At 44.3% G+C, this 18,282-nt stretch overlaps 1 protein-coding gene across 1 annotated transcript; it reads right to left on the bottom strand.

Moving 5' to 3' along the window:
- Window positions 1-1,246: 1,246 nt before the first annotated feature.
- On the bottom strand, window positions 1,247-15,137 carry LOC111957161 (sterile alpha motif domain-containing protein 7-like). The gene is made up of 7 exons (XM_023977908.2): window positions 14,825-15,137; window positions 4,823-4,937; window positions 4,205-4,529; window positions 3,244-3,884; window positions 2,966-3,087; window positions 2,057-2,167; window positions 1,247-1,870 (listed from the first exon to the last, which is right to left on the bottom strand). The coding sequence occupies exons 2-7, from the start codon at window positions 4,923-4,925 to the stop codon at window positions 1,622-1,624; spliced, it is 1,551 nt and encodes a 516-aa protein (XP_023833676.1). The 5' UTR covers window positions 4,926-4,937; window positions 14,825-15,137; the 3' UTR covers window positions 1,247-1,621.
- Between the last annotated feature and the right edge of the window lie 3,145 nt (window positions 15,138-18,282).

Here is an 18,282-nt window from a genome sequence, read left to right as displayed (position 1 = left end):
TACCCTCGATATTTATGGGAAAGGAGCATCAAGCTCATCATCTTGCACTTTCACCAGCCTATGAAGTTCATAACTTATTTAATCTGTATCCTAATAAACTGCATGCTTTCCTGACGAGTTGTAGTGGGAGGACAACACATGTCATCGTGTGAATCCAATTTTACTTTGATATGAAGGTTATTCTATCAATATTTGTGCAGAAAAGCGTTTCCACCTAAATTTCTCACATAATTCATTTTACAGACACAAAAAGATCCCACCTTGTCTAGCGTATTTTGTTTTGTCGACATTTGGAAAGTTTCCTTCATACATTTTTTTGTCCGACATGTACTTTACTCACATTAAATGGTTGGATGGAAACCTGGTTATAGTGTGGAAATATCATAAAAAAAACAGGAAAATCACGTTTTTAACTGCACTGTGCTCCTTGTGTGCTTTGTAAACTTTAACATATGAAACAAAACATTGAATAATTTTGAGACAATAGGAAATAAGTTGACTGCTATGTTAAACAACTGTAGTAATGGTTGCTTTGGTTGTCAACAGCCTTGTGGCTATTGTAGTCTTTTTACTGTAGAAAAACAAGAATCTCTAGGTGAGGCAGGCAGCATGCAAGGGAGGGCTACCTGCGCAGGCGCCTAGACAGTCTGGAACTCACCCATGGGTCATATTCCCCTGCTCAGACGTCAGCTAACCACATCGTATGTTATAGCAATCTGGTGCCCGACGGCACAGTCGACGACGTGGCACGCAACCATTGGTTGACGCATGCAACTTCTGAGCAGGGGAATACAACCATGGTCTCCTGAATCTGAAACATGGCACAAAAAAGTACCAAACATTTGAACTAGAACTAAATACTGTACATACAAAACAATTCCATCATATTGTTAGCAGTTTAAACACTGTATGACACACACAAGAAAACTGAACCGAGCACGCCCCCATTCTCATCGACGGGGCTGTAGTGGAGCAGGTTGAGAGCTTCAAGTTCCATGGTGTCCACATCAACAACAAACTAACATGGTCCAAGCACACCAAGACAGTCGTGAAGAGTGCACAATAAAACCTATTCCCCCTCAGGAGACTGAAAATATTTGGCATGGGTCCTCAGATCCTCAAAAGGTTTTACAGCTGCATCATCGAGAGCATCCTGGCTTGTTGCATCACTGCCTGGTATGGCAACTGCTCGGCCTCCGACCACAAGGCACTACAGAGGGTAGTGCGTACAGCCCAGTAAGGTTTGTTAAGGGCTTGTAAGTAAGCATTTCACTGTAATATGTGTTGTATTCGGCGCATGTAACAAATACAATTTGAACACAATAGCCTGATAGAAAGGGTAAGCAGCTTAAAAACAGCTCTTAGGGCTGAAACACTTGCTGAATTCCAAATGGACCCCTACTTCCTACTACCTATGCACTTCTGAATGTTTGCAAGGATTGGACAGATGCAATTAACATTTCACCTAGCCGATCAGAGGGCAAGATGCATCCATTACCTATACCCGTCCAATGCTTAAAGGTCTACATTAAGTCCTTAGGGGGTTTGTGTCTATATGTACAGTATGTGGTAGGAGCTAGGGGTCACTGACCCGAGGACTCGTACCTCCCTCACTGATGCCTCAGGCAGTTTCACTGCTGGCCGAGGGGGGAGAGGGGTTGTCAGTCTCTGGGAGGGGGTCTGTGGGTTTCCGGCCTTCTGGGTCTCTGGTGCAGGGGCTGCCCATCATCTCCACACCGTTACAGTATACAGGGGAGCTGATCTCTGACGATCTGTCTCCTCCTGCAATGTCAGGGGTGGCCTGTAGGGCGGCGGCAGCGGAGAGTGGGAGGCTCATCATGTAGAACATGCTGCCTAGCCGGCTCGATACCTGGTGAGTTGGACAGAAAAAGAGCGATACCATGAGATATTATAATAAGCAATGTGCTGATTTCATTATTAATCATTTCCAGAAAAATGGTTGTGTGCTAGGTTATGGTAAATATAATCCATTGGAAATGGATTTTGGTCTGCTGTCCGAATTTGTGAGGCTAACTGTTTTTGATGGTTTGTATACCCGTGATCGTATCTTGAGTGCCGGGCCCAGCTTCAGTCCCATCGTGTCCAGTAGATGGTCTTCTGTCAGGAATGGCAATGTCTCTCCATCTATCACGTGGTCCTTGAACGTCTGTAGGGAATAATCAGGTATGATGAGGAGTAGTATAGTAATGTCTATCCATAGAACAATTTCCTTAAAGACAGATGCAGCAGTGTGACAGCAATGCAACTTCCTGCTGACATAAATGATCAACAGAATTAAAACCTGCCAAGATGCCCTCAATTTGCTCTCTTCCAAAGTTCGAATGCCTCAAGGTAGGGTGCAAATTGGAAAGAGTCAATGGTGACAGTCCTGGCCGATTTGAATTCTGTTGCTGATTTACACTGAGTGTACAAAACATTAGGAACACCTTAATATTGAGTTGCCCTCAGAACAGCCTCTATTTGTCGGTGTATGGACTACAAGGTGTTGAAAGCGTTCCACAGGGATGCTGGCCCATGCTGACTCCAATGCTTACCACAGTTGTGTCAAGTTGGCCGGATGTCCTTTGGGTGGTGGACCATTCTCCGTGCACATGGGAAACTGTAGATCGTGAAAAACCCAGCAGCATTGCAGGCACCTACTACCACACCCGTTCAAAGGCACTTAAATATTTTTTCTTGCCCATTCACCCTCTGAATGGCACACATACACAATCCATGTCTCAGTTGTCTCTTCAAGGCAAAAAAAATCCTTCTTTAACTTGTCCCCTTCACTTCATCTACACTGATTTAAGTGGATTTAACAGATTGCATCAATAAGGGATCAAAGCTTTCACCTGGATTCAACTGGTCAGTCTATGTCATGGAAAGATCATAATGTTTTGTACACTCGGAGTATATTTGTAAGCACGAAATCACTTGATAATTATTAGGAAATGACACCAACCTGAGCATATTCAGAGCAGCTGGGCATGTTTTTGATGAAGATGTACACGTCATCCACTGTCCACTTCCTGAGGTCTTCAACAGAGGACATATCTTGTCCATTAAGAAAGAGATTGGGTGGCCCTGATCAAAACAAAAGACAAAATGTGTTGGCACACATACGGCTCACATCTGTCACATCTGTCCTTGTTCAAATACATTATAGAAATCAAATCAAAGACAGCAGCATAACCCCTGAATAGTTTGATCAAAACAAGACTGTAGAAAGTAGACACTCACCAGGAGGGAACATGTAAGGCATGCCTGGGATAGGTCCACTGGCGGAGGGATACTGGAACGCAGAGCATTGACTGGGCCTGTCTTTGTCGCTGGCGCCACTGTTGCAGTTGGTGACGTCAGGGCAACCATCTTGACTGTTTATGCAGGCTTTGCGTAGGCCCTGTGCCGCCTCCTTGTAGCTCTTTCTGCCATTCGACGAGAGCTCTGTGTCCATTTTGGCTTGATGTTGTTTGCCGACTGCCTCCCCTCCCATGTCCATTTTCCCCTCTGCCTCTTTCTCATCTCCAGAGGCACCCCCGGGACTCTGCTCCACGCTCTTGCCCTCCGATTGGCCCTTGGGGCCAGACGCATGGCTCTCTGCGCTCTTGTGATTAGTTGCCCTGCGACCAGCCCTGCGGCCCCTCTCCCTCTGCAGCGTGCTGATTGGTGGATAGGGGCTGGAGGACATCAGGAGGTTGTTGGCCTGCATTTCCTCCAGGGTGGTACGGTGGACGAAGAAGTCGTGGCCATCTGGGAGGCGCTGGCGCCCCCGGAGAGCCATGGCGTTGGACTGGTACATCATGGGCGCATCCATACCCACCAGACCCCTCTGATGGGCGTTCTCCATCTCCTTCTGGTGGAGGATGGCATTCATCTCCATCCTGAAAAACAACCAACACACACCAATCAGACACAATGCACGCCATCAAGACATAACAAAATAAACCAGCTAGACATAACAATACACCAACAGGACATAACAATAGACGTTTCTAGGTCACATGGGCTCTGAATATGGGCTCTGTATATATTCAAATCATATCTGCCAACTGTTCTGTAACATAGTGCATAGAACAGACTCTTGGTATCAGGTTGAAGGGGGCCATAAAAGGAAGGCTGGGATATCCAAAGCCCTATAGTCCATGATGTGTACTTTGACAAGCCCTGTGACAAGCAGCTGCAGGTCAATGTCAGACAATACCTGGCGACATTCTGCTTGTGGATGAGCTCCTGTCGCCGGGCAACTGTCTCCATGGACTCTGAGGGCATGAAACTGTAACCAACTCCAGGGAAGCCCCTGCCAGAAATTCCAGGGTGTGGGGGCATGGGCGGACCCAGGTGACCCCCCATGTGCATCTGCCTGGCCTCGGAAGATCCCATCTCCGAGGGTGGAACTAGCTCTCTTTCCATGAAGCGAGGCTCAAACTGGGTGGGCACCCCCTGTAGCCTCTGCTGTCCTTGGGCCAGGATCTGAGGAGCCATGGCTATCTGGTTCCTCATCATCATCTCTTGCCTCTGACATAGCTCTGAAACGCAACACAGTAAACACAATGTTAGATGTGTTACAAGTCTACAGAACTAGGGCCGTACTGACTACTAAGTTTCTACTGACTATGTGACTTGACCAGGAAAAGCTCTGGGCCCCAGTAATTACCTAGGTTAAGGAAAAGTTCCTGACTCCAAGATTGTAAAGCATAAAAATGTAGAGTGAATTTTCTAAGCAAGGCTAAGGATTTACAAGCTAATGCCTAGGGCTTTAACTCAGCAGACTAACAAAGTCTTGAAGCATACAGATTCAAACCAGGTGGGTCAGCCTTACCTCCGGCAGACATGCCGTTGACCAGGCGGTACCAGTGTTTCTCGTCCAGAGCCCCCTGCTCCCCCATCGCTGACATCTTCCTCAGCTGCTCCCTTGGGGTCATGGCCCGACCTTTCTGTGGAACCAAGATGAGGAGATTAGTGTATAGATTAGTATATAAGACCAGTGTTTCTCAATCTGTGGCCCGTGGACCGGCACCGGTCTCTGGGATGTTGCTGACTGGATCTCGGATTGGTTAGCTGACAGCAATTTAGTCTGTTTTCAAGTACTAGTTTTAAATCGGGCTGAAGCACCATAGCTTACGTATCCCTGTTACAGGAAAGATCACATTTGCCCGGGAACAAAAACAGTTGAGTGGTTGTGAGCAGATTATTGTTTGCTCGTAGAGGGCAACCCTCTTTAAATGGCTTGTAATTTTCCTCTTTCACCACTAGGAGTCACCCATGACTTATAAATGCAAAGGCCCTCTATGACAATGATGATGCTACACAGTTAATACTGTATGCACGAACGTAGCCTCTTCGAGAACCAGGCTTCCCTAATCGGAAAGCCCGGTGAAGTCAAATGCCTTGCTTGGGCAGTGCTCAAAATGTGCCCATTAGTGCCGTAGAAGCAAGAGTGCGAGAGGATGGACAGGAAATCGCTGATTAAAACCCCATGAAAATATGTTAATGTATGCCATGTTTGTGCTGACTTTCAATTTCAATAAATCGCAGACTGTCGGCCTCACTTGATACACTAAACTTATACCATAGCACTTAGGTAGACACGCCATAACGTTGTTCTCTGTTCAAGCAGAGGAGTGGTAACGCATTCATCGACTCGGAAAACAGTGACGAACATAACACGCAGCACCCCTTCTACGGGCATGTGGAGGGGAGGGTTCTTAAAAATGTAACAGCCAATTAAAACGGAGCCACTGGAATCCAGCAGATGTTTCGGCTAATACAATATTCTCCAGACCTCCAAAGGAGGAGTGACAACAACGCGATTTGGAGGTATGGTTAGGCGAGACTAGCGCTAATGTAACTGAACAGATAGATATCAAACCTGGGTCGTTGGTCTCACACTGTGTTAGCCTAATGAGCAAAGCTATAGCCAACGAGGGATGCAGCATTAGTCCACAGGGCTCAGAAAGATTAGGCTACTCATCAGTAATCACATGAGCGTTTGCCTGTTCGACAAACCCCTCCACTACACTATAACTATACTTATTAATAGGTTGAGCGTGTAAAGATAACTAGCCATTGCTAAGCATGTGCTCATCAATAGTATTTAAGGGAGAGAGACACAGATGACTTTGAAGTGTTCCTATGGAGATTTAAAAACCTGTTGGCTGAATTTGTCAAAAGTGACATTTAAGTTGGCGGAGGGACCAAATCTATATCGAGGAATACTGTCTAGACTCAACATTCACCTCAGAACAGGAGAACTCCACAAATGGAAAATACTGTCTCCAGTACCTCCGTCTCACTTCTACAGTCATTGTAAACAAACAGGCCATGTCATTATATTACACGCACACAGTGCGCATCATTGGCCGTCGCTGCAGATTGTCGTTACACCCGATTGACTTAGACACCTCTGATTAGCCTCTTATGAATAAATCCCATTAATAAATATTAGACAGAACAGGCAGTGCTTTAATCCAGGGATAATAATCCTGGGCCAGTATGGGCTGTAGATTTACACAACATTAGAGATATAGATTACAACACTAACTACATGGAAAATGAAGGGAAATAGCAGAGGGCACTTTGAAATAAATGTGCTCATGGGGGAACTGAAATTACTAGGTGTCTCTCTTACTTTGTGTGTGGTYTGTGTGTGTGTGTGTGTGCATGTCTCTATGTCTAGAGACATATATAGGATACCCTCCAACCATACACCCTGAGTTTATTACCCCCTCTCCCCCCTCTCATCTGCGGCCATAAGATCCAGCCTAACCCTAACCGTTAGCAGCCCGTAGCCRCAGTCAGTCGTGTACCGTATCACCCCACAGTCCCCTAAAGTTACCTCAGACACATCTAATCTGGGCTCCAGTAATCCTCCTGTTAGTCCCACACAGTCTGCCAGGCCCAGAGAACATCTGCTGACCCCGCGTGTCTTCCACCCTGGTCTGGGTGGCATTGGCAGGGCCAGCAGGATCCAACACCTTATCCTCCCCCTSTCTCCCCCACTATCCGATTAGCCTAAATCCTGGCTATACAGCACTTTAAAGGGATGTGTTGAGGTAATCCAGGCGTTTAGGAGTTTTACCCTCAGAAAACCTTGTCTGTAAGCACACCGGACAAAACACCCTGAGTGATAAGCCTATTAGCCTCCATCAGCCCCTTGAGATGTCCTGAAAACACCTTGGGGGATAAATCTGGGAGGGAAAACAGTTTATGGGGGAAATATCTGGCACACGCATGCACCCTGGTCCCTGCCATCAATGGCACTCTACACACAACATTTTATCTTTCTCCTACTATAGTAAGCAATTATACACAGGGACGGATAGAGGTAAGAAGAGAGAACATTTAAAAAGATGAGATAAACCATACTGGATTACTGTAAAAGATGTGGTTCAAGGTTTTGATGTCTTTATTTTGTGTGTTAGGAGTTTGCATGTCAAATGTCTCGATACAACCAAATGTGAGTGTGAGAAAATCTGTTGCTTCATAGTGTCATTTTGCCRGTGTGAAATGTCAATGTGTGTATGTCTCTGCGTGTATAAATGAATGAACACTCACCGAGTTAGTGACCAAACCAACGCTTCAAAGCAACAAACAGACTAATGTACATTCAAGCCTGTCACTACTATCATTACTGCACTACCAGTCAGAAGAAGAATGGAATCCTTGTCTTTGTGGTACAGCGTTCAACTGGAAAAACGACTTGTACTCAGTAATTCATCTTATACAGGAAGAGTAGAGCTTGCATGAACTTGAACCAGAAGTTTGGGGTAAGTCCGAAAAGCCTGGCCCCTATTGCAGCACAGACAGTAAGAATTGCCTAATATCAAAGCAACTACTACTGTACAACCTTTTGATTCAGTCAAATGCCGGTTTCATTGTGGTTCCAATGGCTCAGTGTGTTAGAGCTTGGTGCCGGTGGCAACACCAGGGTTGTGGGTTTGATTCCTGCACAGTAGTAGATGACCTTTAGRTTGAGTTCTAAATGGGTAACTTTAGACTAATGATACAATTAGTCAATCCTCATTTACTAACTAACTAACATGGGTGGAAGTAATGAATTATAAATACTCTCATTAATGTAATTGAGTAGCTTTTCCGAGAACTTCAACTTTTTCAGAGTATTTTTCAAAGTCAGTCATTTTACTTAAGTATATTTTTAATGAAGAATTGTACTTCGCTACCTTTTTAAAACCATCCACTACGGAGTTCAATTTTGTAAGCTATCCATAATAGTAGTCTACGGAAAGTTCTGTGGGCGTTATCACTCGCAAACAGGACAATTAAATCAAGCTGTCCACCCAAAAAATAACTTTGTGGGAGAGATGTGTCGGGAAAGGTTTTTTATCAAAGCGGTGTGTCTGAAAAACAAWTGAGACGGAGGAGACTGAAGAGTCAGGAGACAATCGAGACACAGACCCGGGACTTTTCTCAATTAGAAACTCCTGCATCCTCTCTCCTTCGTCCTCTCTGGCCTCCTTTTGAAAAAGGTCAAAGGTAATCCAGGAGAGGTGGCGAGGAGAGGGYAAGTTGCTAAAAATACGCTTTAGACTCTCCTTCTCCAATCGCGTGTTATCAGGCAAYTTACGTTTACAGGGTGGAATCTCAAAATAAATGTAAAAAGTGATTAAAAAAAAATGCTAGTTGTGCAAGAAATGTTATAGATAAAAAAGATAAGTAGCATATCATTGTTCAATGTTGGCATGCTTTTCTCCTTCCTGAAAACAATAGCTGATTCAAAGTGTGCGTGGCAGGTTTCAAAACTCTTCTGCGAAGAACTCAGGTAGGATACACTTGTGCTTTCTCGCCAAAAGGAGGCTATTGAGGAGGACCGTCTTCCGTTTGCCTTCTTCTTCTTCTTCTTCTTCAGGGTTTAAAGGCATTTTCTATTCAATATGTTGCATCACTGTCCCCAACTGGACTATAGTATAAATCCATTATACCTTGTGATACAAAATGGGGTCAAAAAACACTCTTCCAACTAACCCTACACTCAATAAAAACCCACTACTTTTACCATATCTGCTCCTGCACCATGCCAATGGCCTGGGACGACYGGACACCACCACTCAACACAACCTGTAACTCTTCTGAAGTCAAATCTCGTACATCCAAGTACATCTCTGCAGCTGCCACCACAGCATCTATATTCTGTGGAGCACCATTGATAGCCATTGCTATGAATACTAAGAGGCCAACCTCTGTGGTGGTACAGATCTACTATTCACAGGGATCCTCTCAGGATCCCTCACCCTTGACCCATCCTCCTCTACTTTCTTCACTGCCTCAGCATATGACACCTTCTGCACTACTCTGATTCTGGCGACAACAACACCTGCCTCTCTCACACCGGACACATCCGATCCTCAGAAGCATGGGCACACCTACAGTACTTTTCCACCCGACKTGATACCACATATGAATCAGCCAAAATATCTGGATCCACTATCTCGAAGAATCCCACTCTCACTTGACCAAACTCATCTTTATAACCATGTCCATCGATGCAAGGCTCCTCACCACAACTTCCACTTCACTTAAATCTCCCTCATTCACTTCCATTTCACCTCCAAAGCTCGGTCTGGCGGACATCTCACTCTTTTTGTACTTGATCCCAGTCTGCTTTGACACACCATATCCTTTTTAATCTTCATCAAATTCAGATTCAACCTCTGCTTCCCTCATTCTCTTCTTCCTCTTTTTCCTCCTCCATTACTCCTCCGAAATCAACCTTTCCGTGTCCCTGTCCCAATATTACTATTCTCCCGTCCTGWCGTGGCTGAACGACGACACTATCAACATACAGCTGGCTGGTTATACGCTGTACCGGCAGTATAGAACAGCGGCGTCTGGTAAGACAAGGGGCGGCGGACTATGTATATTTGTAAATATCGAAGGAAGACTCGAGCTATTGCTCGCCTGAGGTAGAGTATCTCATGATAAGCTGTGGACCACACTATCTACCTAGAGAGTTTTCATCTGTATTTTTTGTAGCTGTTTACAGTACATACCACCACAGACAGAGGCTGGCACTAAGACCGCATTGAATGAGCTGTATTCCGACATAAGCAAACAAGAAAACGCTCACCCAGAGGTGGCGCTCCTAGTAGCCGGGGACTTTAATGCAGGGAAACTTAAATCCGTTTTACCAAATTTCTACCAGCATGTTAAATGTGCAACCAGAGGGAAAAAAACTCTGGACCACCTTTACTCCACACACAGAGACGCATACAACGTTCTCCCTCGCCCTCCATTTGGCAAATCTGACCATAGTTCTATCCTCCGGATGTGCCAGTGACTCGATCAATAAAAAAGTGGTCAGATAAAGCAGATGCTAAGCTACAGGACTGTTTTGCTAGCACAGACTGGAATATGTTCCGGGATTCCTCCGATGGCATTGAGGAGTACACCACATCAGTCATTGGCTTCATCAATAAGAGAATCGATGACATCATCCTCACAGTGACCCTACTTGACATACCCCAACCAGAAGCTTATAAGCTTATAAGAAATCCCGCTATGCCCTCCGACAAACCATCAAACAGGCAAAGTGTCAATACAGGACGCAGATCGGATCGCACTACACCGGCTCTGATGCTTGTCGGATGTGGCAGGGATTGCAAACCATTACAGACTACAAAGGGAAGCAGAGCCGAGAGCTGCCCAGTGACACGAGCCTACCAGACGAGCTAAACTACTTCTATGCTCGCTTCGAGGCAAATAACACTGAAACATGCATGAGAGCACCAGCTGTTCCGGAAGACTGTGTGATCACGCTCTCCGCAGCCAGGACGTGTACTCCGAGCATGCTCTGACCAACTAGCAAGTGTCTTCACTGACATTTTCAACCTCTCCCTGTCCGAGTGTGTAAGACCAACATGTTTCAAGCAGACCACCATAGTCCCTGTGCCCAAGAACACTAAGGTAACCTGCCTAAATGACTACCGACCCGTAGCACTCACGTCTGTAGCCATGAAGTGCTTTGAAAGTTCTGGTCATGGATCACATCAACACCATTATCCCAGAAACTGTAGACCCACTCCAATTTGCATACCGCCCCTACAGATCCACAGATGATGCAATCTCTATTGCACTCCACACTGCCCTTTCCCACCTGGACAAAAGGAACACCTATGTGAGAATGCTATTCATTGACACAGCTCAGCGTTCAACACCATAGTGCCCTCAAAGCTCATCACTAAGCTAAGGACCCTGAGACTAAACACCTCCATCTGCAACTGGATCCTGGACTTCCTGACAGGCCGTCATCATTCAATTTGCCGATGACACAACAGTGGTAGGCCTGATCACCAACAACGATGAGACAGCCTATAGGGAAGAGGTCAGAGACCTGGCCATGTGGTGCCAAGACAACAACCTCTCCCTCAACYTGATCAAGACAAAAAAGATGATTGTGAACTACAGGAAAAAGAGGACTGAGCAGGCCCCCATTCTCATCGACGGGGCTGCAATGGAGCAGGTTGAGAGCTTCAAGTTCCTTGGTGGCCACATCACCAACAAACTAACATGGTCCAAGCACACCAAGACAGTCATGAAGAGGGCACAACAAAACCTATTCCCCCTCAGGAYAGTTTTGGCATTGGTCCTCAGATTCTCAAAAGGTTCTACAGCTGCACCATAGAGAGCATTCTGACTGGTTGCATCACAGCCTGGTATGGCAAGTGCTCGGCCTCCGACCACAAGGCACTACAGAGGGTAGTGCGTACGGCCCAGTACATCACTGGGGCCAAGCTTCCTGCCATCCAGGACCTRTATACCAGGCAGTGACAGAGGAAGGCCCTACAAATTGTCAAAGACTCCAGCCACCCTAGTCATAGACTGTTCTCTGTGCTACCGCATGGCAAGCAGTACCGGAGCGCCAAGTCTGGGTCCAAGAGGCTTCTGAACAGCTTCTACCCCCAAGCCATAAGACTCCTGTACATCTAATCAAATGGCTACCCATTTGGACTTTGTCCAATAGAAACTCTAGTTTGCAACTGTTGGAATAATGATTGCACCCTAGATCAGCTGGATGCAGGTGTAACGGCTGATTTCTCCCTCTTCGTCTGAAGAGGAGGTGTAGGGATCGGACCAAAACGCAGCGTGTTGTGAAGACATGATGAATTTATTTAGACAAGACGAACACGTAACACACTTGAGAAATTACAAAACAAAAAACGACGTAGACCGACCTGAACATATGAACTTACATAAACACTAAGAACGCACAAACAGGTACAGACTAGCACAAACGATACAGTCCCGTGTGGTACAAACACGGAAGACAATCACCCACAAACAAACGGTGTGAACAGCCTACCTTAATATGGTTCTCAATCAGAGGAAACGTCAAACACCTGCCCCTAATTGAGAACCATATCAGGCAACACATTGAACCCAACATAGAAACACATAACATAGACTACCCACCCAGCTCACGCCCTGACCATACTAAACAAATACAAAAACAACGGAAAACAGGTCAGGAACGTGACAGCAGGCAAGAGTGTGCAAGGGGGTATTGAATGTGTCACTGTCTGTCACCTTGATGACACAAAATTCTCTCGACTTGTGCACCTACAGTACGTCGAAACTTTCATTCATAGGCTAGGCTGTAGCAACCTCATTATTGGTACAGAGAACAATTTGCGTATCACGTAGTAGCCTAAACCTATCGATGTTACATTGAGCTGGGTGAATGTAATATGAATGACAGTCATCCAATATGCTGTAAACAGAAATAGAAAAGACCATGTTCATGTAAAAAAAAAAAAGATCATCCTCCCTCATCTTAAACGACTGTGACCACCACTGAAAACAGGTATGGAAAGTCTGTGTTTGGGTGGACTATTGTACTGTCAGTGATATGATGAACTAAGTTGCCACAAAGCAGAATTTTCAGAAATACACATGGTATATTTGCCACTATACAGGTTAACATGCTGTATAGACGAGACAGAGCAACAGAGGCAGTATTCATCTGATGAAGATGATTTCTTCTCATAACTGATGCCCAAAAGGTCATAAGGTAAAGGGGACCTTGATGGGTACCTTTCCTGTGTGTCAGACAAGATGGACTTGCTTCATTCCTTTCCATGCATAAAGAAGCTGTCGCTCAAACTGAACACAGGCCTGCCTGCCTCTGTAGCTTTTAAGAGTTTTTTTTAGCTGTGCTTTACTGCTCTTCACTGCAAAGTGAGCCAGGATAGACTCYATTCACTTTGAACATCAGCTGAACCTGCTGAAACTGAACCGCAAGTTCAGAGAGAAGTGAAGGCAGTAGAACAGAACTCCTTTGTTTTTGCTGAAGGAACACTACATAACCTAATGTATTCTGTACATGTAGCCTATAGTTTATCAATCTATTGCAACKTCTATAGCGGTGTCTTAAAGMTTTTCTCATTCATGTGTAACAATGTTCAGGTACCCTTAGGGAAATTAGCTAATTATCAAGGTCAGTGTTTTATTTGAAAAGTAACTCAATAATTTTTTACTCTGAGCACTTTTTAAATGAGCTACTTTTGACTTTAACTTGAGTGTAGTAGTTTTACTTCTACTTGAGTAAAATGTCATTATAGTAACAGTACTTCTACTWGAGTAGGATATTTTTGTACTTTTTCTACCTCTGCTAACTAGAAGCACCTAGCTGATTCTATGGTATATTTGAAATCAGGCCACTTTACCCAGTAGCCAATCAGAGTAATGCCATTCAATTGGATGAACACGTCCCTTTTTAAAACCTTAGAAAGCCTGAGGTTTCAAACAGTGAGATTTAGGAGTCTCCCCATCCAATCTGGCATATTTCCACACAACAAGTGGGATTTTGGCCTGCATGTGACAAGTGGAAGCCATACTGCATCTAAGCCTAGAGCTCTGGGTGCCTGAACTTGCGGCTGCCCGGGCTAATCTCATTACAWGAATGAYCTKAGGGAAAATTGCTGACGACTTACATGAAGCCTTGCATTTGGGGAGGTCATATCAGACAAGACAGAAGAATTGTCTGAAACGTTTTAATCCCTCTAAGTGACAAACAAGTGCAAGACATACTTTTGCTGAGACCGTAAATACCTTGTAATTATGTTTGAATGAACCTGAGCCATTTTGATATCAATTAGCTTTAGATTTTAATTAGATTTGGATTTAGTTAGATTTTAATTTAGATTTAACACGTGAGAGTATTGGGTAGGTTTGAGAAATAAAGTTTCACATTTCTTGAAAACGTTTGAAAGTGTCCGAGCTACWGACAGGTGCATAGTTCAAAGCGTCATTGCCTAAATATTTTACAGAAATGAAATAAATGAACTAAACAGGCAAAAAGTTAAAGGGATAGTTCAGCGAATTTGTCATTTTGATATTTATTTTCTTACTTTGAAAGCAGTCTACAGACAAGGAGTGACTGCAATCCACACTTTTTTTTGTTATCCACGCTTAGACTAGCCATTGTCAACAAACAAAGCTAGTATTTTTGGACCCAAACCCCATGTACTTGGATAAATCGCTAAACTATCCCTTTAAGGATAACATTTTGGGGATACAAAGTTGATGTAGACATTTGACAATGTCTATTTTCTGAATTGCATACAATTTGAAATATGTAGATTCAACGTAGAAAGAATCAATATACTGTGTGTATGTATATATATCTATTTTTTTTAATGGTATTTTCTGCTCTTTACATGATGAAATGCTATAAAATCTTATTTCAAAGTGTTTAGCTCTTGCAACACATTAGAATGGATGAATGAGAGAGTAGAATAGAGAGAAGCAGGATTGAAGAGTGACAGAGAGAAAAGGGGACACAGCGAGAGAGGTTCAATTGACTCACCTTCAAGTTCCTGCCAATGAGAAGAGCTTGTGACTGGCTTGTCCCAACGGAGTAGACAGAATGAGAAGCTGCCAATGAGACGAGCTTGTGACTGGCTTGTCCCAACGGAGTAGACAGAACGAGAAGCTAATCTGAATAGAATTTCAATAAAAAGCCGTACAAAACCTTAAAGCTACACTCGGTCTTCAGGTCAGGAGTTCACAATTTCTGATGGTGACAGACTCCTTAGTGCCTTGGTATAGTAGCCTAGCTAGACACCTCTGATAAGTTAAGTGACAACCCAAACTGATCAGCCAATCAGCCACACCCTTGTCCTGTGTCACTAGCTAACGACTAACTAAAGGCTTTGACCAAAAAATAACTTTAAATACCGCTTCGCCTCATCTCCATTAGTCTGGCTTTATCTCCCGTGTTAAGCCCCCCCCCCCTTTACTGAAATCGAGGTGATCTTCTCGTCCAACTATGCACCGGCTGGACTAGGCGCTACACAGTAATTACTCCCAGGAGTTCTGCCTTAAGCGTTGGGCAGCTAAACCTCTTTTAACATTTACCTCACTAAGCCCTTGTTAGCACTTTAGGCCGCAGTTAAGACACCTAAATGCTTTAGCTTCCTTTTTTCCCGATGGCGAGGCCTTATAAGTAGTCACTACCACTCGGTGGCCACTAACAGTACAGGGAAGGTTGCCCGTGTAGACTGTGTTATGTGGGAAGAACAACCATGTTTTTTTGTTTGTTGGTGAGGTGTCTGGGTTTGGCACAACTGTTAAGACTCCCTGTAGTTCAATACGTTGATTCTGGCCAAACATGCTGGTCATTTGGTAGGAAACAAAATCCTGCTAAATGTGTGACCGGGATCATCCTCTCAGACTTCTTAATCTGACAGTTTGTGCTCACCACCCGCTTACAGCAGAGGCAGTTCCTCGAATGACGTTTTTTTAATGCTGGAGGGATAAAGTGGGATTAGTCTACAGCTAGGTGTGCTGTATTGCAGGCCGGGGTGGGGGTGTTTTTGCTATCTAGTGGTGTTATTGCATCCCTCTCCCTCCCTCTCTCCCTCCCCAGTCTAGGAGTGAGCATGAGGCTCGGGCAGGGCTAAGTAGACTCAGGGTCATTACGCTGTTGCTATGCTTATGCACACACACAGACAGGCGCACACACTCACAAAGCATGTAAATAAGTCATATGCCTCAAGATATGCGAAACAAAAATGCACACAAATGCTGACATTTACCACAAATATATCAGTGGTATTTGAACATTTGTCATATATTTGAGAAACACAAAAAAACATTCACAGTATGTATTTTACTGTAAGACAATTGGGTTTAAATCCCAAAATATAGTTTTGAACATCAGGTCTGTCTGTCTCAATGATGTGTAAATCATTGGTCTCTCTGTCTGTCTGTCTGTCTGTCTGTCTGTCTGTCTGTCTGTCTGTCTGTCTGTCTGTCTGTCTGTCTGTCTGTCTGTCTGTCTGTCTGTCTGTCTGTCTCTGTCTGTCTGTGTCTGTCTGTCACCAAAAAGAAGAGCAACTCACTAATAAAGGATTTAGGAATTAGGTAAACAGAGTATTAACACAGTTAGCTAAACTGCTCATTTAAGAATCCCCGGGTGTAAACCGGGATTTCTGTTCGGCTTGTTTGCACCCTGTATTATGGAGTCACTGTGAGGAAAAAGGGTTAAAAGCGGGGTTTAACCTTTAAAAAAAAGCAGGACAGGGCTGTCCAAAGGTAAACAATAATCAATTTTTTAAAATTCTGTACACCATAATTTTTTCCAACAGAATACAAAAACCACACACAATCACTTATTTTGAAGCCTAATCCTTGAGTAACAGGCTTTAAATCCCTGTTGCATTGGGACACATGAGAGTATTTAACTAGTCATATTACTATACATAACATATGGCCTCTAATCTTACAATATAATAAAATAGAAACTAAATGACTGTAATAGAAAAAAAATGGACCAGAGATAATGTTGATCTACTTGTAAAAATACATACACTACCGTTCAAAAGTTTGGGGTCACTTAGAATTGTCCTTGTTTTTGAAAGAAAAGCACATTTTTTGTCCATTAAAATAACATAAAATTGATCAGAAATACAATGTAGACATCGTTAATGTTGTAAATCACTATTATAGCTGGAAACTGCAGATTCTTTAAATGGAATATCTACATAGGCGTACAGAGACGCATTATCAGCAACCGTCGCTCCTGTGTTCCAATGGCACGTTGTGTTAGCTAATCCAAGTTTAGAATTTTAAAAGGCTAATTGATCATTATAGAACCCTTTTGCAATTATGTTAACACAGCCGAAAACTGTTGTTCTGATCAAAGAAGCAATAAAACTGGCCTTCTTTAYACTAGTTAAGTATCTGTAGCATCAGCATTTGTGAGTGCGATTACAGGCTCAAAATGGCCTCGAAGGCCAGCATCCCGGAGTCGCCTCTGCACTGTTGACGTTGAGACTGGAGTTTTGCGGATACTACTTAATGAAGCTGCCAGTTGAGGACAAGCTCATTACTAAGCTAAGGACCCTGGGACTAAACACCTCCCTCTGCAACTGGATCCAGGACTTCCTGATGGGCCGCCCCCAGGGGGTAAGGGTAGGGAACGACACATCTGCAACGCTGATCCTCAAAACGAGGGCCCCTCAGGGGTGCGTTCTCAGTCCCCTCCTGTATTGTGGACTACAGGAAAAGGAGGACCGAGCACYCCCCCATTCTCATCAACGGGGCTGTAGTGGGGCAGGTTGAGAGCTTCAAGTTCCTTAGTGTCCACATAACCAATTAACTATCATGGTCCAAATACATCAAGACAGTCGTGAAGAGGGCACGACAATGCCTATTATCCCTCAGGAGACTGAAAAGATTTGGCATTGGTCCTCAGATCCTCAAAACATTATACATCTGCACCATCGATAGCATCCTGACTGGTTGCATCAACGCTTGGTAAGGCAACTGCTCGGCCTCCAACCGCAAGGTACTACAGTGGGTAGTGCGTACGGCCCAGTACATCACTGGGGCCAAGCCTCCTGCTATCCAGGACCTCTATACCAGGTGGTGTCAGAGGAAGGCCCTACAAATGGTCAAAGACTCCAGCCACCCTAGTCATAGACTGTTCTSTTTGCTACCGCATGGCAAGCAGTACCGGAGCGCCAAGTTTAGGTCCAAGAGGCTTCTGAACAGCTTCTACCCCTAAGCTATAAGACTGCTGAACATCTAAACAAATCGCTACCTGGACTATTTGCATTAACTCTTATTTTTCTGAAAACTGCATTGTTGGTTAAGGGCTAGTAAGTAAGTATTTCACTGTTGTATTACGCCCATGTGACAAATACAAATTGATTTGAGCCCTGCTTGTCTTTTTCAAACGTCTCATGGAATGTAGGCCTACATTGAACACCACACATTGGCTGCTACTGTTGGCTGAATGACAGAACAGCTTTTTCCATG

The sequence above is a fragment of the Salvelinus sp. IW2-2015 genome, linkage group LG32 (assembly GCF_002910315.2).
Source record: "Salvelinus sp. IW2-2015 linkage group LG32, ASM291031v2, whole genome shotgun sequence".
In the NCBI taxonomy this organism is placed as follows: Eukaryota; Metazoa; Chordata; class Actinopteri; order Salmoniformes; family Salmonidae; genus Salvelinus; species Salvelinus sp. IW2-2015.
Note: the sequence above shows the minus strand (reverse complement) of the source record. Positions and strands in the feature narration are given on the sequence as shown.